The sequence below is a fragment of the Anguilla rostrata genome, chromosome 5 (assembly GCF_018555375.3).
Source record: "Anguilla rostrata isolate EN2019 chromosome 5, ASM1855537v3, whole genome shotgun sequence".
Lineage (NCBI taxonomy): Eukaryota > Metazoa > Chordata > Actinopteri > Anguilliformes > Anguillidae > Anguilla > Anguilla rostrata.
This window is the reverse complement of record NC_057937.1, coordinates 44,219,025-44,246,434: the sequence shown is the minus strand read 5'-3', so window position 1 is coordinate 44,246,434 and position 27,410 is coordinate 44,219,025. Positions and strand designations below refer to the sequence as shown.

The following is a 27,410-nucleotide window of genomic DNA, read 5'->3' as shown; positions in this document are numbered from 1 at the left end:
CAGTAAAAACATAAACTTTCCTTTTTCTCATATTGTACCCCCTACACACAACATCTGTATACATAGCTTTTTTTCATAGGGCTTGACTTGATTGATCAACTCCATTTTTCCAGTGTCAGGCATTATGAATCATGCTGCTTAGATCTAAAGGCGCAGTAATAGTCTGTGGAGGTGGAAAAGAGCAGGCAAAATTGGTGTTAATAAAATGGTTCAGAGATTAAAGAGCCTTATTAAGAAGTGCATGGCTGCACTGAAGTGTTGGTGGTACTGGACCACAATGCAAATTCTAATTTGAAATATGCACTTCCTGGCATTGGGGTTGTCACCCAGTTTTTATGTTGAAGTTCATCTGACCCCAGTAAGGAACTAATGTACTAATTTTCATAATTCTACAAACTTACTGTATGTCATCTCAATTTTCATTTGCCTCTGCATCGCTGCCTCCCTAATCATATTATATGAAATGTCCCTAGGGTGACCTCATGTCATTTGTATGCACAGTCATTCTACATACATGGAAATTGGGTATTGAATATAGTAGATTCAGAGTCAGATTCAACTGTCCATTTATTTGCTGAAACATTAGAATTCCAAAGAATTAGTAATAAGTATCACTAAGTTTCAGTATTCTACGTAATGATGAATTCAGCCTTCATGTAAATACAGCATGCAAGTGGATGCCCCTATACAGTACTCAGTACTTTGCACCTACCGTAATATAGGCATTTTATAAATTGTCAGATATATTTTTGAAAGGTAGTCATATATGAGCAGTCCAATTAATTCATTTTTTTATGCAATATAGGCTCGTGCTGTCAATCTGGCCATTTTATTACATGTTATTTGTTTAACTGTAACAGGATGTAGTTCTGTAGCATTACACCAGGAATAGTGGGCAGTTGGAGAGCAGGTTGGGATTTATGGCTCAAACTCTTCTGTTTTCTTCCAGATCTTATTGTTTCCTCATTGCTTTTTGTACTGTATTGACTCATTTATTACTAGAAATAGATACCAGTCATTTATTTATGGTCTCAGACAAAGTAGGCTACTTATTCACTTTAAAGCTAACATGTCAATAATGATGTACACTGATGCTATTGCATAGCACGCCCAAAGATCGAGGAACATAATATTTTCAATAACTGAAACTACATTCACTAAGCTGTTTGTCATACAGAGCAGTACAGGCACACAGTTCTGTAGTACACACATCCACACATACAGGTTAGTTGTCATGTGGTGTCTTGTTCAAACCTTTCAGTGTCACAAATTTCAAGTGACACTGAAAGGTTTGAATGGCATCTTGGGAAAAATGCAGAAAAGCAGTAAGTTTTGAAGCTAAAACAATTCACTAAACTCACAGCTAGATATAATTTCATTGTTTTTAGTTCAAGCCATAGAAAAATGTTATGGCTTGAATAGTTATATAGGCTGGCCTTCATGGTGTCCTTGTTGGTCCTTTGGATTGAATAAACAAATTCTCAGTTCTATTTCTATTTATATACATTGGGATGTGCTTCCTCAATGCCATGTCCACAGTTCAGCAGCACATCACTAATAAGGATTAGGCCAATTCATGTAATTGTTGTGCCCCCTGTTGTAAAAGGTGCATTTTGGCGAGGTTCCTGTTTATTGACTTTGATAAATCTATACATCTATATCCAAGTGCCAGAGAGCATGCCTAATGAAGACTGCCCAAGCAGTTTTCTGCTGTGTTTTAAAATGCAATGAGTCATTGCACTGCGTTCACCTCAAAAAGAAAAATCCACAAACAGATTCAATTGACTACAGATATAATGATAATGCATAATTGTGCTATTCCTCCAGTTCTGGTGGCGGTTCGTCTTGAAAACAATGTTTTGTGTGATGCATAGCTTTTTAAACTATGAGTAATCTGTGATAAAATTGATCATTTGGGTACCTGATATGAGCAGATAAGTGTTGTGTTGAATAGTGATGAAACAACTGTGTTAATATACTTCTATACACTTATTTTTCATGTGTGCAACTGTGTTTAATCTTTATTTTATATGTAATCAATGGGTTTCCTTTGTAGAGCAATGCGTTTAGCCACAAGGAGAGTCACTGGATTTTACAGTATTTCTGGGCCTCCACTAGGATGTACAGTTTTTGCGGAGTGGTATGATCACCTTTGAAAGCAACACGCTGAACTTTTTTATCCTGTCACTCAGGGTTAACATTAAAAAAAAAACTTTTTAAGTGCTCCTTGTATATTTTGTCACTGCTGGATTTATAAGTCAGTCCAGTTTTACTACGTTTGGAAAGCAGCACCAAAACATTGCCCTCCATGGTTTCTGCCCTACTCAAGAGCCTCCCATCATACATTGTAAAGATTTGCAAAGGAATGTTTACAAAGAAATTGGCAAATCCCACAAAGAAGAAAGAAAGTAGCGAAAAAAAAGAACCAAAATTGACCCTGGAACCGCAGGCACGGAATCCGACTTTTTCCACAGCTCTGAAAAGCACAGTCAAAAAAATCTCCAAATGTTCCTCAGCTCGCAACATATCCCTTGAGGAGGACGACGGAAAAAACGATCCCTCGTCACTTTCCCCGACATTCAGTTACCGAGTTGCAATAGCTAATGGACTTCAAAAAAACGCTATTTTGTTTAATAATAATGAGAGTCAGCTCCAAGAGGTCTTATCTATCGATAGCAGTTACTCTGACTCTCTGAGTGAGGTTAAACTTGCCCATAGATTCGATGAACAAAAAGCCCACACTATGCCAGTAAGACGGAACAGGAAGAGTTTGACCAGCCTGGCACCCTCTGATGGAAGTTCAGAGGGGGAAAGGGTGGAACGAAGCAGTCTGCACACCCTCCGGCTGGGAGCTTTGCGAAAGCTAAGAAAATGGAAAAAAAGTCAAGAATGTGTCTCTTCAGATTCAGAGGTCAGCAACTGGAGGAAAACTCTAGGTATCCGGAGCAAGTCTCTGGACAGGGCTGGACGGCAGCAGAAGGTAACCTCGCTGGAGCCTGGATCCAGCTCAACAGGCTGCATCAGCCAGACTCAGGACGTCATGGAGATGATTTTCAAAGAATTGCAGGGGATCAGCCAGATCGAGACGGAGCTCTCTGAACTGCGAGGGCATGTCAACGCCCTCAAGAACTCCATCGATGAGATCTCCAGCAGTGTGGAGGTGGTGCAGAGCGAGATTGAGCAGCTGCGCTCAGGCTTTGTCCAGTCGCGGAGAGAAACGCGAGACATACATGATTACATCAAGCAGGTCCACCACCAAGGTAGCAAAGCCACTCTGAGATTCATAAATGTGCCTGAGGAAAAGCATGAGAAAACTGACAGTCTTATTTACCAAATTTTAAAGGAAAAAATGGGGTTTACTGAAGCACACAAGACACTAAAAATTGAACTTGCCCATCGGTTAGGGCAACAACGAGAATGTCCTAATGCTAAGCCACGTCCCATCATTGTTATCTTTTCCACCTTCCAAGACAGGGATTTAGTTTTGAAAAAGTGTTACAAGCTCAAAGGCACGGGCATTTCAGTCTCAACTGATAGTCTTGTACATGAACCAAAAGACAGGAAAGACAAAGGGATGACCTCATCGCAAACGTACGAAAGCATGGACATAAAAGTCTCAACGAAAGAGAAAACAGATACTGATGACTGGGACTCTATGGACAGTGATAAAGAGTTAGAGGACTTGAACAGAAATAAATATGCAGTTGTGACTAAGGCCGCAGTCAAAGGCAAGTCTGATAAAAAAAAATCCCACGATGGACATAATCGGTCCACTGATGCCAGCATGTATTCTGGCTCAGTGCATTATGCTGAAGATACCTTCCAGTCAGCAGGATACGAAGACCAGGATAAGCAAACAAAGCCTTATTACACAGACCTGACTCCCGTGTGGCTTTCCCAGAGTGACTACTCCACACCCAAACTCAGTCGCTCAGAGTCAGACTGTTCAAAATTGTGCCAGTCTTATTCTGAGGATTTCTCAGAGAGCCAGTTTTTCACCAGGGCTAATGGCTGCTCCTTGCTGTCATCCTCAGATCAGGAACTTTGGCAGAGGAAGCAGGAGGACTTGGCATCCTCTTGGTATGCAAGCCCACCCAGCCAAACCCTCAGCCAGGAAAACCCACCTTTTGTGGAACCAAATGAAGCAGAGACCGCAGAAACGGTTGACAGCGGTGTTAGCAATGGGTTAGTCTGTGCATCAGGTGACAGGAGCCACTACAGTGGTTCTCAGCTCTCTTTGCAGGCTGACCTTTCACCATGGAAGGACTGGCACCATTTAGAACAAGGTGCTGACTCAGGCCTCGATGCTTCAACTGAACAGAACTTAGTTTCTGAGATCAGCAGCCCTTTTGACCCCACAGCTAATCCTGGTTTCCCTGAAAATATTACAAAATGCCAAGAGGTGGACCTGCAGTTTGAGGGTGAGAGCTACATGACACTTGATAGCACTCCTTCTACTTGTCCTGGTGTGGAGAGTGAATCTGCAAGCCAACCTGATGTCCAGAGTGACCCTTTCCCAGAAGTCAACATTAATCACATTTATCAAAATCAGAACAAGACAGCCACTATGTATCGGAGTCAGAGCGAACTTCCCATTGAGAAATGTGAAGAGGTTCCCAAATCCTGGCACAGCCGGCTCAGCATTGACCTCACTGATAAATCCTTCAGCTTCCCAACATTTGGTTCTACCCTACAGCGAGCCAAATCCGCATTAGAGGTAGTCTGGACCAAAAGCTCCCAGAGCGTTAGTGCAACAGAAGAACCTAGCAATTCCTCATTCATGAGTCGGTTCAGAACTTTATCCCAGTCTACTGCAAATGATTCCAGCACAACCATTGATTCAGATGTGTACACTGAGCCGTTCTATTACAAGGCTGATGAAGAGGAGCTCAGTGAACAGCCCGTGGACAATGAGACACATTATGTGGAGGTCATGGAGCAGGTACTTGCTAATCTGGAGAACAAGAAAAATGCAAATGAACCCCAGGAACAGGACCAGCCGGAAGAGTGCCAGGAGGAACAGTCTCCACAGGACCTGATCCAGGAGGAACAGTATCAGGAAGATGAAGAACCTCAGGAAGAAAGCATTGTGTTAGAATATGACTGTAGCTATGATGAGCAGTATGACGAAGAGTACAGCGAGGACTACGATGACAACCAAGCAACAGAAGAAACACCAGAGATTGAGTCAATGCTCTATACTGAAGAAACCGAGGACACTGAAGATTTAGAGGAAAGTGAGGGAGCAGTTGAACAACAGGATGAAAATCTAAATGTTACAGCAGAACCATCGGGTGAAACTGCACCCAAAAAGAGAATACGACCAACTTTCAAAGAAGTAGCACTGAGGGCATACAGGAAACAAATGGCTGAGCTAGAGGAACAGATTCTTGCTGGAGGTACATACAACACTGTACATTTCATTTTATTTTGTAATGCTCAGTGTAAGGCTGTAATGATTTGAGAAACAAGCAATATTAAAAAATTTGGAGTAGGAGATATACACACATACATGATATACAATATAACATAATAGCATATTAAAAGGAAAACATACCTGTGAAATATTATACCATTGAGATAAATTTGTCTTTAAGACATACTTGACACTACAGTAAATGGAATAGGATTAGTCTGTCACTTTTACTTCAGAAATACAGTACAAAATCATCAGAGTTTTTAAACATTCTGAAATACATGATAGCTCTCAGGCATAGAAGCTGAACTGATTGGAAACCCCAGACTCTGTTTCAGTGGTGTAAGGGACGTCAGTGAGGCAGCTAACATGGGTTGTCATCTGGAGAGGTCTTGTTTTCTCTTGGTCTAATTGGAGTTGATATTTGACTTTGTGTGTGGTGATGAATAGGCAGGGGTCAAGTATTTCATGCATAATAGATGATGGCAGTACGCTCTACTCTCTCTCTTTTTCTTTCTTTCCCTCTCTGTCTTTCTCTCTCTCTCTCTCTTTTTCTTTCTCTCTTTTTTCCGTTAGATTAGTAATTGCCCTAACTTTCCTGTACGTCTCCCTGAAACGGTTCATGAGTCTTTAAACTCAGATATTTATTAGTCTTGGCCATGCTTTTTTATAAATATGTAACATTTGAATGGTGAGAGCCATGCATGCATTTTAATTGATTTTGAACATTGGTTTTATTGTTAAATGGATGGAGCATATATGCATAAACAAATTATGAAATCAGTATGCCCCATAACACCCTGATGTTGGCAGGTCTTTCAGATAGAAATAGCTGCCCAAAACAGTCCATGACAAATTTCCACCTTGATGGCACCTCAATGGAACAAAAATAATTAATGGCTTTTAATCACTAAATTGAAAGTGGTGTATATATAACTTTTATGTTTGGCTTATTATACTAGTGGGGCATGTTTGCTATTATTGGAAGGTAGCAGTTGATCTGTTATTTGATGGAATGACATTCTTATATGTAGACATTTTAAAAATGGTTTTTTGGGAAGCATGTTTGCACTTATTCTTGGTGTACTTATTTAGGTATCTTAACATCGGCCATTGTTTTCTCTGGATATTTTTTTATAATCATTAAAGACCAATCAAGTGTTTCAGAAGCATGAACAATAACTAGATTATTTCCTCACCATGAGGCTGTGGTACTCCTTTCAGTGCTGGTTGCATGACTTCCTCCCAGCTGGCTGTGATATGTCTTCCATATGCATATTGTGCTGATTCTTTTGTTGCTTTTTCTATTTTGATTTGTTATTGCCTATTGATGAATCATTTTGGGAATAAGCATTTTATCATTGATCTATACAGCTCCTATTTATTTGTATGACTAAATGAATATTCTCGGTCATAAATGCATGTTTGATTAACAGTTTTTATTTATATAAAATGTTAAACACCGCTTTTGCTGGCTTTATTTTGAGACACAAGAATAATGTAAAAAAAGACTGGCATTGTCCAGTTTTCTGAAGCAGGACAATGACATGAGAAATTTCATGGCATTGATTCTCACCAAGGTTATGGTGTATTAGTGTCAAATTACAAATCATTTCGTAACATGCAACAATTGAAACAATATCTAGACAGAACTGTGGCAACAGCAAAATCATTCTCTGCTCGATACACATGACAGATATTGACCGAGAGACAGGAGGAATGGGCTTAGCTGTGGAGAACAACATACTCTGCTTTGAGGAGGACACACTTTGGTAGTGGTTTTCAATTACAATCATCAGAGAGCCAATGGACTCAATTCCGCCTTATTCAGAATGCTCCTAACCCAGATTTTTGAAACTTGAACACAAAATACAGTACCAGGGTCCCATAGTCAGGCATATGATATATAGTTATACATTTTGGTGTTATGGAATGGCAGGTATTTACAGGAGCTTAGGTTTAAATTGGGGATGCTCAGAACATACAGTAGACCAGGGCTGCTTGGGTCTTAAACAGGGCAGGGCCTGCCAGAGCTGTTCTTGGCTTTCTGTGTGATCTGCAGCCTTTTTTTTGGAGAGCTGTTGGAGGTTAGTTGAGTTAATTAGCTTGCCAGCTTGCTAAAGTTAGTAGCATACTGTAACCGTTGTGTATATTTTATTATAAAAGGAAGTGTATGGGTACACCAGCCACTGTATTCACAATAAAAACAAAAAAATCTGCTGGAATTGTACTAGCCTGCTCATATAGTTGTCAGTGAATTTTAATATTGGTGTAAATATTCGGGTTGTTGTGTATACTGACAAAGCTTTCACTGTATAGGGTAGCCTGCTTGCACTCAATAAAATTTGCTCTGTGTAACACAGAGTAGAAGATCAGTATCCCTGTAGGAAATAAAGACCCTGATTTGTTTAGTTGTTATGAATGTTTAAATACTCAGTACGTGGTGTGAGTTATTTTTGACAGATTTTAAGATTTCAATATATCAAATTTTGTTGATTCAGCTTTAGTTGATTATCATGATGGCACATGTTTAAACAATTCTTGCTCAAGGAAAAATCTATCTTCATTAATTAAGAGCAGAAAAGCACAATGAATTATTAAAGTGTATGTAAATTACTAGATTTCTAAGTTACAAATGTCTGGGAAAGCCCAGATTGGTCAAGAGAGACCTTTGTCAGAGCTCATTGTGGGCAGCATGATTATGATATGAGTGCACGTTTGTTTAAACGTGCATTTCAAGTCATCTTCAGCATAAACTGGTGCCCAAGAACACAGCAGTGTAGAACAACAACAGAACCGTAGTGTGTGAACATTTGCATTTATATTCTATGCGCACCTCCAAAATCACGCTGTTCATGTTCATAGCTTGGCAGCCGAGTCTTGATCTTCTTGCATTGCCTGCCAGCCCAATCTTCACTTTGCTACAAGAGGCTACTGTATTCAGATGCTAATTCCTCCATCCCAGGGGCATTTTTTAACCAGGTCAGCTTTGTTTAGAATATTTATTGCAGTCTAGTAGTGGGCTGCCATGTGTTCTGAAGATGGGCTGAGCTCCACTCCTTCCCTCTCTGTATCTGCTTCGTGCAGATGGAAGGAGCATGCCTGCTCCAGATTTCAGTTTGAACCTGTCATTAAAAATAGAGGTCTCAATGAGAGAGGGCCATGTTGTTTTATCTACTGCGCAAATACGATTTGTGAGATACAAATTTACGTGGTTTTCTTGTGAGAAATGGGCACAATTTTTTTTGTAAATATTCTCTAGGTATAGTCTCTGAATTCAAACACTTTTAACTGACTGTTTATGAACATTGAGATGTTCACGCTATATGTCTTTCCTTCTTTCTTCTTCCACACTCATACAAGAAGCACTGCTAAGTAATATGCACCCCATCAATGTAATTGCACTTGAGCCGACGTATATTTTGTACACTTCAGTCCGCTGTTGGTATCTTGCCATCTTTTCCAATCTTCTGTTGATGATCTTTTAAAATCCAATATCTTAATATTTGTGTGATTGAATTCCATAGTCCTCCCAGGTGGGGCTTTATGTGTTTTTAGACTTCTTTATAGATTTCTTTGTTCTGAAACTCTGCACGTCTTCATTTGGAACTCATATATATCGTTGTTGTAGACAGTTTAGGCAGAATGTGGTTGCAATTCATTCCCCAAGAATTTCTGGCTGACTGAATTCTAAGTGTACTTGTTTTTGGACCATTCCTTTTCAAAATTAACTGTGTACTCAGTGACACACATGCCCTAATGTGCCGGCCAGTAACTGTTCTCTCATTGAAGAGTGCTCTGTGTGGTCTTACATGACCAGGTGGTGTTTTTTATAGTAAATAAGATTGCAATGCCAGGCCATGTCCTCTAATACAACACACTGATGATGTGCAATGTGGGATACATTTTCTGGTGTGAGATACATACATACATTTGGAAAATTGATTAATGCCAAAACACAATACAATTTTTTTAAATTTTAAAATGGGATGGCTACTTATTTCTCTATGTTTTTAAATGTATTGTTGTCCTTCACTGTTTTTGGCTCTTACCCAGTGATTGCTCCTGCTTATAATGCAGTTTGTTTTGGTTCCCATGAATAATATTGATATGATGATTTTTTTAGAGAATTACAACTGGGATATAGGTAAAAACATCATCTTTTGGTATTGTTACCTCACAGACGGAACCACTTGAAATAACACTATGTGTGTTTGTAGATGTGAGGCTGTTATCGCAACACAGTAATTGTGTGTAGATTGCTTTAAAATGACAGGGACACTGAATTCAAAGAAGATAAGTAACCTTCATTTACAGTCTGATGATATCATTAGCATCTCTTCAACCTTTGAATATAGTCCCATTGACTGAATTCCAGCTGTTTCTATGGTAAATTCCAGGGTTTCCTGTTGGAAAATAGTTTGTCTCTGTGGCAAGTGCTGACCTGGGTGGGTGGGGAGTTGAGGTGGAGGTGGTTGATTGAATTGGGAGGGAGGGGGTCTGTGTGGTTCGTCTGCTCATGACAAGTTACATGCAAATGTCTTCATATCGACCTTTATTGAACACACTATACTATTTGATTTAAACATTGTAGTTCTGTTTTCCAAAACGTATGTGCAATTGTTTATAATACTGTGCAATCCCACTACTTCCTTTTGTCCAACTTGCACTTTGGGTTGCTTCATGCCATTCTTATGGGCACTGTATGTCAAAGAATATTTACAGCACCCTCTGGTACTCCATGTCCTCTACTGAAGGCCATTCTCACCCGCATGCACAAGTGAAAACTTTTATTTTTTTGGGAAGTACATGAGATGTCGATTTTGGCAATTATGTCGTAATCCAAAAGAAACGGTTCACACAATACAAGACTATAAAAAGTCACTTTCAACTATTTATTATCTTATACTGTAGCGGCAGGGGGACAAGATACACAAACAGTTCTGCAATATGCCTTTTTCAGTGTATAAAGCTACCATAGGTGCAGCTGACTATAAAAGTGACTCAGTTGTTACTCATTAACGAAGTGATAATTAAATAATTGGCACCAATTTACTCTCCAGGGACATCATGTTCATTTACACAAATCGAAAATAGAGTGCAAACCGCACGATTTGCAATTGTGAAATATAGCAGCTCACCGCAAATTGGTCCCGGTGTACTGTTGAGGCTAAGTAGGTCTGAGGGAAACCCTGCATTTTGATAATAATATTGTTGGTTTATTACGAAACAGGCTGGTAAAAATATCAGCCCTTGTGTGGGCTAACAGAAGGGGAGTGCTCTAGATAATGCTTATCAGTATGGTGTTTAACCATCCATGTCTGCTTCATATTAACAGCAGAGATTTAGCTGTGCAGGCTATTTCATAGTGGTCCTGGCATTCCTTTTAAGGCGAGTTATACTTGTACTTCATTGCCTTATGTTGTCTAATATGCAGTAGCCTTTTATGACTGTAATACTCATTTGTTTTAGATTTTGTTTTATTTTATGTAATTGCAAAAAAACCAAAAGCAGATGTGTACAGATTCTGGGGTTTCTATGTAGACAACAGGACATTTATACCAGTTATATTGATCAGTGGCTTATTGTATGCAATGTTTTTCAATTGTCAACTGCAGAGGATATGAAATTTATTCGAATTTGGTTAAGATTAAGAATCTGGAGCAGTGATACATAACATGCATGAAAAATGAGCTGCTCTCCACAATTCCCTGATGCACTGGCTGGCAGACAGTTCTGAATTATCTAGATGGAAGCATGATTAATTTGTTGATATCAAAGATGAAAACATTTTCAGGGTGGTATAAACCGAATGCCTTACAGTGGCAACAGTCCCTGTCACAGAAAAAAAATACAGAATAGCTGCAGAAAACACCACTGACAGTTTAATATTTATTCCAGGGTTTCTTGTAAAGCCTGAATGATTCAATACCAGAGGACTATTAGTATTATGAATGCAACAATTCACAGTCAGATATCCCTAGGGGCACTTTTACATTTTGCAAGGATAAATCTCAAGTCTTACAATGCCGCACTTGTGCGAAAAACACTTAGCGTTGTATAATTCTCAGGAAAAGTCTTGTCAGAAAATACCCCTTAAAGGAACTTTTCTAATGTTCTACCTTCCTGTCCTTGGCTCTCTTTTTCAGATAGCACTGCTTTGGATGCACAGGTTTTAAATTTGCTGTTCCTCATATTTCATATTTAATATTTATTTTATCCTCATGTTCTTTTTCTCTCTTTCCTTTCTTGTCAGTGTGGTGTATCCATGACCATTTCATTCAGTCACTGTAAAGCACTGCATGTGATTGAGTATTTTCATTAAATTCTTTCTATGTATTTTTGTTAATCATTCTTTTATTTTAACGCCATCGCTTTGTTTTCTTTTGAAAATGCAACTTGTTGCATTTGTTAGACAGTTCTCCAGAATCAAGGACATTCTATCACGTGGTGCATTTTACAAGTGATGGTACCCAGTTCAGTAAAAAGCATGCATTATAAATGAGAAAAATAGTGCTCAAAACTGTGAGCTGGCACTTCAAACTTAATAGAGGCATTGCTCAAATTACACAGAAAATAATAACTGATATTGTTTTCCCTTTCCTGGATTTTGACCCAGTTCTGCTCTTTTTACTCTTCTGTGCCTGAACCGTCCTGCAGATAAAGTGCACCACTCTAAATAACAGTCAATTTGATATGTATTGTGTGTGAAGTAATATTGGAGGGGCTTTACTGTCTCTAAAACAATGGCGTGTGATAAGACTCCAAAGTAACATTTTCACTGTCTCTTGTGTGAAGGCACGGCTTGTAAGCAGCAATGTCCTGGATCCATCAAAACTGGGGAGTGCTGGAGGGTGAGTGGAACAGATTGTTAACAATCAGCACTGGGGGGGGGGGGGGGTTATCTTCATGAAGGGCTGATGGTTATCAGATCCAGTTATATTTACGGCATATGTAAATGTGAAAAAAAAAATGTAATTTCAGAATTACAAGCATTCATTTGGTACAAATTGTTCAATGTAGAAGCATGGAAAATGTGGAGCAATATCAAAGGCTAATGTGGCACCCTTCATTATTATCACATTTGACATAAACAGTTGAAAATACACAAAATATATATTTTAATTTGTGCACAAAGCTAAGGGAAGCAAATAAAAGAGCACACTACCAATGTAAATTGAATGTAATTTAAACAGACATGGTTTTCTTTTTTAACTACTGCCTAGTTTAGCTAGATGACCACTTGAGTTATCCTCTACAAAAACACACTCCACAGAATTTAGAATTGGACATTGGAGGAATTATCTCATAATTTATTTGCATATTCACACGTTCATTGAACATATATATGCATGCATATAAGACAACCAAAGTCAGGTCATAGACATGTTGCCTCTTGTTTTTTTTCTGTACATTTTTAACCCTATTACAGGAAATGTAAACAGGACAATGTGAAAAGCACATCTGAAGTAATTAATGTTAGAGATTATGGCCTGCTCTCCTGTTGATACTGTGTCCTGCCAGCATTGTGCAGTTAACAAGCTGGTCCAATGGAAATGTGTTCTGGCTTGATTGCTTGCAGAGATGCAATTATAAACATCATAAAAAAATAGTGTTATCAATGTCAATGTTATTTGTATAGCAAGAGGGAAAGAATTTCTGCCAAATGTGGGACTGTTTGACCTTTCTAAAAGTATAACAACCAAGTATTTTCACCTCCAAGTTGCATGAACCTAGGTGGTAGTGTGCTTTCTGAGCTACAGTTTTTTCCATCTGATAAATCTCACATTATAGTGACTTGCGAAGACACTGCTGAAACAGTATCAAAATCATATGGCCTTTAATTGGTCAAAGGGCAGCAAATGTGCAGAGCATTGTTATGTGTCTCATTCAATGCACGGTCTGGTATCCAGTTATATTGCTTATAACTGCGGATGATCTGATGAGGAAATTTTCAGACTGAGCGAAATGCAGTGTTAGCGTGGGTTCAATCAGTGTCTGCTCTTTTATTTGACGAACACATGCAAATGTTAGTTTTTTTCCAACTTGAGATCACTACAGCTTGCTGCTATTATATGTGCATCTGTCAGTTGAGAATTTTCAATGACCACTCCTGTAGGCAGGATTAAATAAGATTTTATTTTTGTTACATTTTGTTATTTTCATTCCATATAATGTAACCTGAAGTCGAAAACAAGGCCATACTGCAAAGCATGAGGACTAAATTTCACTTGCTGGCAGAGAGGTTCAGACAGTCGCTGTTTATCAGAAATTCCATCAAATAGAAAAGCACTCTCTCTCCAGACCACGCATAAGTGTCCAGACCGCTCCCTGAAAATGCAGTCCGCACAGGTGAAGTGTCTGGGTCACTCTTCACACAAATGCAGTCACCCTATGTGGCTGGGGATCGAGTGCGCGTCACCTGGTGGGACCCCTGGGGGGGCTGGGGCGTTCCCTGTGCGACCTTGACACCCACCCACCTGGGCGTGACGCTCGCCCCGCGCAACGCGGCGGGAAGGAGCAGCTGGGGGCCGCGCAGCCTCCCGAAAGCTGCACCTGAGGATCTCTGTTTAAAGTCACCCTCGCCGTCACTCAGCTAAAGCCTGCCCTCCCGCTGTCGAGCCCAATGGCAGTGCCTGCTTCACTGCGCTGCGCCCTGCTGGCTTGCCATTTGAAGGAGGAGGTGTAAAACGTGTTAGCTGTTCTTACTGTGGGGCCACGCAAGCCAAAACCGTAAGACCAAAAAATGAAATGACGTACGGTCGGCGCCGGGCACCGGTCACCGTTACCGTAAATCAAATAATCCTTTCTCTCTCAGTCCTGTTATGTCTTACATGTACAGTGCACAGCATTATTATGATATTAATATGCACTAAATCTGTCTGCTCCACCAGGCCGGGCAGCATACTTTACGGTATCGACAGCATGCCAGATTTACGACGCAAGAGAACTATGCCTATTGTCCGAGACCTGGTGAGTTATCCACCTCAACAAGGTTACTCCTGATTTATGGAGAATTTATCTGGCTTCCAATATATTATGTAGGACAAGTGTTATTATAGCCTTTGCCTGCAACAGCGCCTTGTGTTAGTATGTGCCATTATACTTCATAGACTTGTAATTCATTCATGCGAAGAATTGCCCAATAGCATTTACCGTATGTGTGTCTGATCATTTTAGTATTTCATATGTTATTATTTTATAATTGGGCTGCATAAAGTATGTTCAGTATAATTCATGTTCATAGCACATTGAATTGTAAAAGTGTAAAATTGTTGAGTAAATCAGTACAATTAATGTCCTGCCAAAGATACAATGGCTCTTTGTATTAATTGACAGCATAATGTAAACAGAGATTATTGCTCTGATATTTTTTACATGACAAATGCTTAAACACTGAAGAGCAAAAGTTGATGCTTGATGATTGTATTTGTCCATATCTCTCATGAAATAAAAAAACAACTTTTATCTGGGTAAGTATGGGCTGTCATATTTTGGGTTTTGCGTATATATTACCATTCCCACATGGCCCCATAATGACTATGGGTGATATTTTTCAGTGAGTTGTCAGATTTCAGCCCGAGTGCTATTCGTCATCCCTCTGCCGAACAGGATATACGTAACATTGGCGCCATTTGAAATGTTGACAACTCAACCCAAAAATATATACGAGGACTTCATTGAAATCTGACTGAACTGTGCCAAGGCTTTTAGTCATGTACATGTGATGCGCCAGAAAGCCTTCCGCACCCCAGATGAAGTCACCGAACGCAAGCGGTTTAATCCGGCTCCCGTCCTCCCATTCCTCTCCTCTGTTTTCTCTCCTCAGTGGGCTGTGTGATTGCTTCAGTGCAGCAGCAGTGTTTAGATAATTTGGGGGAGGGTGAGATGGGAGGAACCTGCAATAGGGGCGGGGAGGAGGTTGTAAAAACATATAGCCAGCCCTGTTTAAAATTTGGATGCGCGTCATCCCGATGCCTGCAGCAACCTCGGCTGTTCTACACTGCATGACCAGGAGACTTACATCAACATTTACGTTCATGTACAGCTCACTGTAACCCCTCACCTACATTCCCGTGCTTTCGAAGCCTGTGGCATTCCATGAATCTTTACCATGATTCTGGCTGTAGCTGAGGGGCGAATGGTAAAGAAAAATCCAATATTGTCAGCTGTCAATGCCTGCATTCCTATTGTGTTGCCTGGACTGGTGCCAATTAAGTGTAGCCTACCTTTCTTTAACCACTTGGGCCAAGGTCAAAATTCACTCCTCAATGTAACTGCGTCAGTCTTGTGTTGCTGGCTTCACAGTGAAGGATTATAAGGGCCTCTTGTCCGTCGGTCTGCGTCCTTCTGAAACTGTGCATTATAGACAGCAGAAATATTATAAATTCCTTCTGTAGCAGGCATAAGAGATATCGCAAAGCATGGTTGAATTGGATTATTGCAGTCTGTAATGCTTGCATCAGTAATGACTTTTTGATCATTTCTCAGAATTATATTTTAAAAGTGCTTTCATGAACTTCACGCTCTCCTCCTGTATAATGATAAGCTGTTTTTGCATGGCAACAGAAGCAGAATATACTGTATGTGCAGTTTGTGCAGGGCTTCTGTTGATATAATTTTAGATCTTTTATTCTCGTCCTTTCCCTAACTGAATTTTTTTGTCTTCTTCTTTTTGCTGCTGGACCTCTCAAGGCTTTGGTAAGAGCTTGTTCTTGTCTTATTTTTGCTTTTGTCATTATCTTGCTTAAAAGGTAAATTTTTTTATAAGGTATCACTCAGCATATCTCTTAGCTGTTGTCCTACAGTAAGTAGAATTACAGTTCTATTTACATGAACTTGTGTACACAAGTACACACACACACACACACACACACACATGGTATACATTGTTTACATCACATTTGATAGATGCATGACATTATCCAATTAAGGTATTTTTAGCCATGCTATTTATGGTAGGGAGTCAGAAGAACATGGTGGAGGTGGGGCTCTCCGTGGGAGGTTCAATCTGATCAATTTGACTTTAATTGCTTTGGAGGTGTAAATCCCTCTGTACTCTGGGGGAACCATGACCAGTGTATAATTTTGCATGCTTTTGCTTTCTTTAATTGGCTTGTCTTAACTGATTATAATTTGAGGAATTATGTTTTGGCTTTGGATTTTAGAATTAATTCCCCTAAGCCATATATTCACATTATAGAGAAAAAGAACAGAGATTATTTTTTCATTTTTCAATATAGAAAATGAATATGTGTTATTTCCATTAGTTTTCACACTAAACCAAAACATGCAAAGCATTTAACTGTTTTGTTTCTTCAGCTATAAAAGTTCTGGAATTTACATATTAGCTATACTGAATTCAAAATAACAGCTTTCCTTAAACCCCCTCTGACTTCTAGGAGGCTCTTTATCTAATTGTAACACTAAGGAAAAATATTCAGTTTATCGCAGACCAAAGGGCTGTGGCTCTTTGTGATTCTTTTTTACTGCATGGCAGTTAGCAGGAATAATAGGAAATTCTCTCAGAGCAAAACAATCAGGCCAAATTGTTGAATATGTGATGCTCTGGTAACCCACCCTCTTATCACAAAGAGACGCCTGCATGCTGTTTTATTTTTACTGCAGAACTCAAAGGAAGGAGAATGCTTTTGCCAGAGAGGAAATTTTCTCCTCTCCAAAAAATCCACATTTAAAAAAAAAAAAATTTGTCTTCATATCTTATAGCTACGAATCCAGCATGGCATTAACAATGGAAAATGTATAAATACTGTCGTCGAGGAAATTTTGAGAATCAAATTTTTCCTGTATTTGCACAGTATGTTATATTATATTTTTTTATGTCCTGTTTTAACTGACTGTTTAATTTGACTCTCATTCTCGGGGTCACATTATTTTCCATCTGTTTAATTTCTTGCAGACATTGGCTGCTCGAAAGGCAGGCATATCTTTTGCCCTTGTGACCCGATCCACCTTAAACAATGAAGACCTGGTAAGATTTCTGATGCTCTGCCGCTCTCAGAAATATTGCACTTAAATCAGAGTCTAGAGCTAAACGGAGGCAGCCAAGTGTGACTAATGTAAGGTAATCCCAACAACTGAGGCATTCACAGGAAGCAGGGTTGTGGGAGAGGGGACAAGGCCAAATTCATACTGACAGACCGATTCACTGAGTTCAAACAGGCAGGTTTTCTCAATTTGACTCGTGAAAATACGGAGTTGTTGGTTGGTGCACTTCTAATGCATTGAAGAATATAAAAAATAAACTAAATAGAGCTTTGCAATGAAGTGTTGTCTTCAGAGTCACACATCCAGTGGGTTGTGCTGCAATTAATTCATTTTCAGCAAAATTTCTGAAATGACCTGCTTCATTTTCAGTCTACTCTAGATTGTGAGACTACTGTTTGCAAACTGCTCTAGATTGTGGCAACAGTGGAGCTTTGTAGAAGGCTTCAGTCAGTGAAGAGATGACCTATCTCATCAAATGTAAAGAAAACCTCATACAATATAACAAGCTAATGTTAGTAATGATTCATGCAATGGAAGATCACATCTCTTGGGAGGGCACTTTAACAGGGGTCTTATGTCTTCTGGATGTATGTACATCACGTCATCTTGTTGCATCAGTCCTAATTTAATGTTATTTTTAATACACGGTATGCTGTTGTTGAGGGAATTTCACCGTGCAGAGAAGCATCTTTAATGTATTTGTTTTGGACTTGGCGTTGTTTCCTAACAAGGCTAATCCTGTCCTTTCCATTTGCGAGTGGAGCTGGTTTGAGTCACTGGATTTATGGGGGTGACGGGGCATAGCTCAGCTCTAAACAGGCAGCCGCGAGCGCGGGCCACAGGGGTGCTCGCGGGGCCTCAGATCGCGTCGGCGGCTATAGGAGTAATTTTAGGGCCGGCCAGATGTCCGCGTGTTAGCCGCTGCGTTAAGCACACAACCGCGCGTCCCTGTGAGGAATCCCTCTCCGGCATGTTCCGGCAAACTGAGCCATATGTTTTACTGGGGTTACAGAGGAGAGCGACATATCCACCCTGAGCCCTCCATTTGATTCGGCAGTCTCCCTCACATTTTGGCAAAAAAAGTATGCTTCCCTGCATGGGAGGTGTAGTTTTACCCAGCTCCTCTCCCTCTCTCACATCTGCTTTAGTGTATATTGCTGTGGCTGTTTTGCCCAAGGGAAAGCAAGCTACTGCAATGGAACACAATGGGCCACATTCACAAAACTTTTCTTAAATTATTCTTACTTTTGTTCTTTAAAATGTTCCTACGAAAAACCAATATGGGATGCATGACATATGTGCAGACCTTTGTTTTTGTGCGTATCCCAGGTGTGTGTGATGATGAATGCTAACTGTTTGTAAATTTTATGCACGATCCTGTTTGTGTGATTAACATAAAATAAGGAAACAGCCATGAACAAGTACAGATTAAAAGGAGATCGTTCTGCATCGCGTGTCGTGCCTAATTACCCTACACTTGTGTTGTCACCGCTACTTAAAGCCAAGCGTGTTCCTGTTAAACATCATTAGTGTCTTCAGTGATGTTCTAAATGGGCTTGTTTCCGTATGTCTCCTCAAGTATTCAAGGTGCCGCAGCTTGAATTTTCCATTAAGGTCTGCAGGTTTGCTCTTGCATTGCGCATGTCCCAGTAGGAGTAAAGATGATATTGTTTCCCATTGTGTAGCCCTCATCAATCTCAGCAGCAGACAGGATCAATAATGCATGTGTCAGGAATGTATCTCCCTTTATGGCACGCCTGACATTGTCACTTCCGAGTCAAAAATAAATAATCAAAGAAGCGGAATTGATGCTGTCTAACCACAGGGCACGGAATATGGATTTTTAGCAGATTTCAATACTAACGTCCCAGTCTCCACACCGCATTAAACTAAAAAAGCTAGCGTGATACACTGTCAGCTATTTACTACAGCAGGTGAGTCATAGGCAGTGTAGTAAAACAGGGATGGGATTTCGAATATCAGCTTAGACACAGTGTGGTTATGTCAACAGAACAGTAAAAAAAAAAGGCCGGTGAAGCAAAAAGCTGTGGTCAGATATAAAAGACGTAGTGTAAGACGATGCCAAATGCCTCGTTTCATTAATGGCGGCTGGCAAACGACGGGGTTTATTCATGAGGTTTTGAAATGAGCCAACTTGAAACCATCGCAACCGTTAGAGCTTTCGGCTGTGTCTGTCTGAGTGTGCCTAGAAGGATTGGGAAAGTGTGGTGAGACCATGGAGGAGGGGGGAGAGAGAAAGAGTGTGTGTGTGGGTGGGTGGAGCTCACCATATTGCCCACACTGCTTAGTGCATGTATTAAAACGCTCAGCTTTGATTAAATCTGTGGATGAGAGATTCTTACTGTGGCATGTTGCCAGGATGTGAGCTCAGCAGATAATGTGTTGACATCTGGTTTGTCTAAACTCCTCTGGATCGCATGTGAAGTCATTTGCCAATCACTGCTGAGTGTTGGATGTTTTATTAAATTACAGTAGATCACCTCACCCATCTTGTCAGCTGCTATTGGCTACAATAGGTCTCTGCTTTCATTCCACAGAAAGGTATTTATATGTTTGGTGGCTTAACATTCAATAAAAATCTTTTTCCACCATTCAGAAATATGAATTTGAAACTTTGGTCATATGTTTTGGTTATAAATAATGAATGGTATGTTATGGAGCACTAGCAGTTGTCGGTGGGGTGTAATAGATGTGTGGGTAGTTGACTGCTTGATGGGGCCCTCAAGCAAGCTGAATTACACTAAAACTGGTGCAGCTCTGTAAATGGGTCGTGGGCTCTCACATGTACAGTACAGTTCACTGAAAATGTTCAGTGTAATGTGTTTGTCTTTACCTTACTATAGGTCTGCATATTACAAATCAGTGAACCAATTTCATGCTTAAATATAACTTTCCTTATGGAATAATGTTGAAATCTGACACCAGAGGCAATTCTATGCATTTCAGTGATCCAGAATGGTTTTTAAAGAATGAGAAAGAACAATGTGATTTACTAATGCTATTTGCAGAGATAGAGGGAGAGACAAAGCAATTGACTCTGGGCTGTTTATGAATGATAAACAATGAGGCTTGTAAAGAAACCACAAAATCATCTCAAATTGGGTGGTGTTCTTTTTTATTCAAACAAGCACCCATAAAAATCTGTGCAAAAGGCTAAAATTCATATTCAGAGTTTTTAGACATTCTTCACAAGTTTGTGTAGATAGTTAGTCAAGCGCATATATGACATATTGTATTCATAATATTGTAACTGTATACATTTGTATACATTTAAATAGGGACTATTTAACTTAAATTTAACTTAAATCTCAAGCACAACAGTCGAGGCTTATGAAAGAGAGAAGGTGCTCTCAGTATGGGACGGTACAGTATATATAGAATAGTATTAGTATACCTTTGTTGGTACAGTGTATAGTTCCCTGTGAATAAAGGTGGTTTTGGTGATAGGTGTCTCGTAAATATCAGTGTTGTTCTCTTTTGGGATCCTTGCACTTGTAGTAAACAGCTTAATATAAATCAGTATTGAAAGGCAGTAGAGGTATTAGCCTAATTTAAATCAGTATTGAAAAGCAGTAAAGGTATTAGTTTAACATAAATCAGTATTGAAAGGCAGTAAAGGTATTAGCTTAATATAAATCAGTATTGAAAAGCAGTAGAGGTATTAGCTTAATATAAATCAGTATTGAAAATCAGCATAGGTATTAACATGCACATCCAGGTTATTCTTCCCTCCTTTGCTTATCAAGCAGAGTATGCACAAGGCAAATACAGCAGATGTTATTTCCTCAGTTTAGTTGTCACATGACAAAGCCTCTCAGGACATTTAGGCAATGGGCAATAAATGCTTCATACTGCAGTCTGAAAACTATTTACATCGCTTTAATCTTCACTTTTCATGTAATCTGATATAGGTCTTAGTTTTGGATTGACTTTAAAATATATGGTGAATAACAAGCATTTAGTGTGACATCCCAGGAGACTGGCAATGATCTTTATTATGGTACTGTATGTAGCCTTTAAAAATAAGGATTGAACTAGAGTATATCATTATGACATTGCGTTTCAAATTGGTTTATGACATTAGGATTCAAATTTTCAAGTTAAATATGGCTCAATGGATGGATGCTGTTTGAAGTAAAGTTTCTCAGAGGTTTTAACAACTTTAGAGGTGAACAAGCGGGAGGAAACAAAATGCTAAATTTAACTCGATCTCCTTGGTGGAATAATTTTATTTCTTCACAAAGTGCTATTCCTATTGTTGCCCTGCAAGAACCCGCACCCTCTCGCACCCTGAAAGGTTCCCGTGTGTTTGTCTCCTTCCAGAAACTGCACGTCTTCAGGAAAACTTTGCAGGCCATGATCTACCCGATATCCTCCACCACCCCGCACAACTTTGAGGTGTGGACGGCGACGGCGCCCGCGTACTGCCAGGAGTGCGAGGGCCTGCTGTGGGGCATCGCGCGGCAGGGCATGCGCTGCTCCGAGTGCGGCGTCAAGTGCCACGAGAAGTGCCAGGACCTCCTCAACGCCGACTGTCTGCAGCGTGAGTGCCACGCGGCAGCATGAACTGCATACCGCCGTCCCTGCTGCTGCCAGCTGAACTGTGCTGCAAACCGCCACTGCCAGCTGAGCTGCGCTGCAAACCACCGCTGCCACTGCCAGCTGAGCTGCGCTGCAAACCACCGCTGCCACTGCCAGCTGAGCTGCGCTGCAAACCACCGCTGCCACTGCCAGCTGAGCTGCGCTGCAAACCACCGCTGCCACTGCCAGCTGAGCTGCGCTGCAAACCACCGCTGCCACTGCCAGCTGAGCTGCACTGCAAACCGCCGCTGCTGCCAGCTGAGTACTTAATACGTGGCTAATGGCCGGCTGCTATTAATACAAACTGTACAAACTAAAAATAAATCCGTGTAGTGCCCGGGGCCAAGTTAACAAGATACAGAAAGGAAATGCAGTCTTCTGGAATGTAGGATGGCCAGAATCATGCACATGCACAAGCCTGCATGCATGTGTACACGCACACACGCGCGTACACACACACACACACACACACACACACACACACGTATTGTACAATACAATTGCATTATTAATCCTATTTCATTGTATGTTTGGGCACGAAGATTACTGGTACAATGTAGTGAGGTTAGGTCTTAAAGGACTTTTACAAATGTTTGGGGAGCTTCTCCTCTATCAATTTGATTTTCTGGGAAAGGTGAAGTAAGGATTTGCTATGTTTCCCTTGGCTTTAAACACATAATGGTGTTGAAAACCTCTTACAATAGATCTGTTATAAGATCATGAAGCAGATGACCCCCTTAAGAGCATGGCGAGAGGCCTGTATGCCTGTTAGCTCATGCCATTCCATTCCATTCTAGCTCTCTCCTCTGCAACAGACTCATGCCAAATCACAAACTGTTGTTCAATGTTCTGTATCTGTAACTCATTAGGTAAATATTCACAATTGGGAATAATCAAGGAAAGCCTACCATCATATTTGGATGCAGTGTTCAATTATACTTTTGATTTGCCAGAAAGGAGACCCTGGTCATTATTTGGTGGTATAATGTGGTTTCTTAACACACTGTCGATATTGACAATGATTTCTGCTTTGATGGAGTTCAATGAGGGCAAAGCTTGGCTCAAGTCTTCTATTGTACTCTGCTGTTTGAGAACAGCACCTCACCACAGATGAGATGGATTAAATGAAAGAAATAATGTGAAAAGCTCACTTTTACTGGAGAGGCAATTCTTTGAAAAAGGCTTTTACTGCATGGCTATTATGAAGTAGGCTCAGGCTCTAGATCCTCAGGCTCTAGATCTTCTGCTCAGTAATAAATGGTACACATAGCGAAATAGGTAAATAAACTCCATTTGATTTATTGCTGCAGCACTCAATGTCATACTAATGCAAATGTGCAAATACAGCAGGAGAAATTATTCTGCAGGATGCCTTTAAGGCCATGATTATCATCATTCTATTCAGTGTAAACCATTTATTTTCAATAAATGAGATTAACCATGCTCAAATTGATTTTCAACTGATTTTGTTTGCGAAATGATGATACATTTTTTTAATTAAAAATCTAATTTGAGTTCATGGTCTCAGATGAGATGATTGACTTGATAAATCAATCAGAGCCAAAAAATAATACGAAGGGGTCACTATTACAGAGATACATGGTATGCAAAGAGGCAGTGGAGTGGTCATTGCCTTCACTTCTTCTGCATTGTTGTCGTTCATTGCCTTGACATGATGTTTGGCCCGGACATGATGTTTTCTGTGCAGGGGCCGTGGAGAAGAGCTCCAAGCATGGCGCCGAGGACAAAACCCAGAACATCATCATGGCCATGAAGGAGAGGATGAAGATCCGGGAGAAGAACCGGCCGGAGGTGTTCGAGGTCATCCAGGAGATGTTCCAAATTTCAAAGGAGGACTTTTCTTCCCACCTGAAAGCAGCCAAGCAGGCAGTACTGGAAGGCACATCAAAGTGGTCTGCGAAAATCACCATCACCGGTAGATTTGCGTTAATTTATTCATAACTCTTTTCATATCTGTATCGAAATTTTACTGTGCAAATAGCATAGTAGTACTTCTGCTCATAATACCTTTACCAGCGTTGTTTCAACACAGAAGACTGAAGCAAAAAAGTCCCCACCCCTCTGAATGTATTTTTTCAGAAGATATTGAATTTCCTATTTATGAAAGCATTCATTCATTATTTATGTTACTTATTTGCTGAATAGAGACAAAGCTTTATTGATTTGCACTAGTTTGGCAAGCAATGGGAGAGAAAGCGATAATATTACAATATTGGCATTATTATAGGATAATTCCAGCCATCGATTCTGAATGCCCCCTTTCACACTGCAGTAGGGAAGCGCTTGCAAAACTCTTCACTTAAGCAGCCCTGAATATTTCCACATTGATACGTTGGGCCAAATCGGACAAACCAACCTCCCATTGTTTTCTTATAGGCAGATTGTACTGATGCTTCATTGCTCTGAATGTTAATGCTACATTTTTCTTCCTTGTGGCCTGAGACCAGTTTCCAGTCAGTGCTAGGCGTAGTAACCACTAGCCGCAGAATATATATGTAGGTTGAATAATTAAACACGTCACTCATTTATATTTAATGCTTGGCACCCGTGAAATACTACTGCCTCAGTGAGTAATAGTAGTGTGGTCCTCTTGGCTTTTCACTGACTGACCCAATTTATGTGACTATGCACACTGTATAACAGCATCACTTGGCTCATGTGCTTATGGGTTTATAACGGTCTCTTATTTGCAAAACTAGCTTTAGCCCCAGAGACTGTATTATTGGGGCTGATGGGACCTCTCCTCTTTCTTCCCAGTCTTGTGTGCTCAGGGTTTACAAGCCAAGGACAAGACTGGCTCCAGCGACCCTTATGTGACCGTGCAAGTGGGCAAGACCAAGCGCAGAACCAAGACCATCTTTGGGAACCTCAACCCTGTCTGGGATGAAAAATTCTTTTTGTGAGTATTTCTGCGAGCGCTGGATAGCCGTACATTAAAGGATTTCCAGCCAGCTACTTTCTTTTTTTTTTTTGGTGGTGGTGTGCTTCTCCTGACTCTGATCAGCCTATTGATGTCAGGAGCCCTGCAGCCAACTGAGCAGAGCCTATTTCACAAAAACAAAAAATATAATGTTTTTGGGGGGTCCAGACAATCTGATAAATAAAATAGATTCTTCTTTTCCGGGGTTGTCACGTGTGGGAATGATAATAGCTGTCTCAGTCAAGATCAAATGTTGATATAGGCCCATAGACGTCTGCTGCTTCTCTCTCACTGCATGTATTACAGAAAAAGCAAAAAAAGCAGCAGGTCCAACTCAGAGGACTCTGTCTTCATTATTTAAAAACCTGTTGGCCAGTACAAAATGATTTTAAAAAATGTTTGCTTACCTTAAAATGCTATTTAATTATGGCATCCATGATACAATGTGTTAAGTTTATTACTGTGATCAATAAACAGATCATCATTCATTTCAGAATACTCTTGGCAGGACTTGATTGGTTGGGCCAACTTTCTTTCCCCCAATAGCATTGTAGCTTGATGTGAAATCTAAATATGCAAGAAGTTGGCAAAATGTACACCCCCCTGGTCCCCAGCTGGCCACTATTCCAAACCAGCTGGAAATTGCATACACTAGTGGAACGCCCCAGAACATGGAGGTCAGGAGAAGCGCTGGGCAATAGTCAGGAGCCTATGAATTAATTATTGAGAACCGCTGTTCCAGAAAGTGAGTAATCCTAAAACATTTCCCCTAAATTTCGGTGTGACTCAAAGCCATTTCATTTTAATGTGTGACGGGCTTCTCCCAGAACTGCGAATGCCTCCAAACTCTGAGACCTGGGTACTGAAGAATAATTTGTCCTGTGTGCATTCTAGCTTTTTCATATTAGCAAAAAAAAAATTAATTAAAGTAAGTGGCTGATATAGTCTGCCTCAATCATTATAGTACTACTTGAAAGCACTTCAGGGTGGCCGAAAATGTTTCAAGTCTATTTACTATTTCTATAGGCTGTAAAGTAAGATAAGGTACTTTTGACTGTTTATAACTGTAAATATATGCCATTTAAAGTATAAGGTGCATACTACACACATAGTAGCTGCACAATGTGCTGTGAATGCCTGCATATTGTCCAAGGAATGCAAAATATTGGCATTAACGCTTGATAATTCTTTGCTGGTGTATTCACGCACAAGTTCCTATGTGCAGAATGTACAGCAGAAGCTGTGAATTAAACAGAATGAACGCATGGGCAATTATTACTTTTTAATTGTTGAATTATTTGACGACACCTACATTTATGTCCCTGCTGAGTTTTTAAATATACTGTCTTTATGGTGTTTTTACAGACTGTGGCTTAGCGATTAGAGTGCTTGTCACTTTTATGTACACAGTGATGAGTGTAGCTAATGGCAGAAATTCCCTTCCCTAGCTGTCTGCGCAAGCTAATACCCTGCCATTAGCTTTCTGACTCTGAGTTGTATTTTTTCTGTATGAATGTGGATAAGAACAACATATCACAGCTTTCATTGGTTAGAGTATGAAGAATGTTTATCACTGAAATGTTATCCTTTAAATCATGGAAATCCTCTCTACAAGCATCTCCAACTTCATAGTTTGTTTACGCATATCACATTCACTTTTTTGTTAGTTATACAGTGGTCATAATAGTTATGAAGCAGTGACTTCTTAGAGCGAATTTCTAAGCTGTATAAAGACATGCACATTGATTAGATTTAACTGCTTATTTCTTCATAGTTAAAATTGTCCATGTACAGACCACAAAGTCCTGGACTTTGTCACAGTACATACTTTTGACTCACAATTAAGCGAGTAATTCTATATTTAAACAAGTATAACTTTTATGTATTGGATGGTTAAACTTGGGAACAGATGTTGACTGACTCCAGACCAAAGTCTTCCTGACCCCTGCCTGACCCCTTCTACAGATCAGTTTCGCTTTGTTTCCCATTCAGTCTAATGCTGTGATGAACCCAGGGATAAGAGAAATGCTTTTCCCATAAAGCATGGTGGAAAGCATTTCCTTAAAAAAAATCACTGTTGTCTTTAGACTTGGTGGCTTAGTCTAAAGCTGCATATAAGTTTGCCTTACCCGAAACAACCCCGTTTTCATTTTGAACAGACAGGACCTTATGTCTTGCATTTGAGACTTTTAAGTTCTTGGGATACTGAGTGCAGTCATCCTCTACTCCGACCTGTTCAGAGATGGGATGTAGTCCCCATCATCCTTCTCATAATCAGGCAGATCCGTTTAAACCACAGGAAGGGAAGACACGTGACACAAATATAAAATGGAAAAAATCCCTGTGTTGTTCAGAGGGAGCATCCCTCAAAATAATGGGAGTTTTTTTATATTGATGATAGCTAAGGCCATCAGCTTTGCCAATATTACATGGCAATGCATT

The 27,410-nt window shown here is 40.1% G+C and overlaps 1 protein-coding gene across 1 annotated transcript in view; it reads left to right on the top strand.

Moving 5' to 3' along the window:
* The first annotated feature begins 2,257 nt into the window (after window positions 1-2,257).
* Window positions 2,258-27,410, top strand: part of LOC135255363 (protein unc-13 homolog C-like) — a 100,464-nt gene continuing 75,311 nt past the window's right edge. Inside the window, exons 1-9 of the mRNA XM_064336441.1 lie at window positions 2,258-5,399; window positions 11,566-11,588; window positions 12,215-12,270; window positions 14,311-14,389; window positions 16,112-16,117; window positions 17,337-17,408; window positions 21,770-21,989; window positions 23,736-23,963; window positions 24,806-24,947. Coding sequence (XP_064192511.1) covers window positions 2,309-5,399; window positions 11,566-11,588; window positions 12,215-12,270; window positions 14,311-14,389; window positions 16,112-16,117; window positions 17,337-17,408; window positions 21,770-21,989; window positions 23,736-23,963; window positions 24,806-24,947 — 3,917 coding nt within the window. The 5' untranslated portion in view covers window positions 2,258-2,308. The remainder of the gene's footprint in view (window positions 5,400-11,565; window positions 11,589-12,214; window positions 12,271-14,310; window positions 14,390-16,111; window positions 16,118-17,336; window positions 17,409-21,769; window positions 21,990-23,735; window positions 23,964-24,805; window positions 24,948-27,410) is intronic.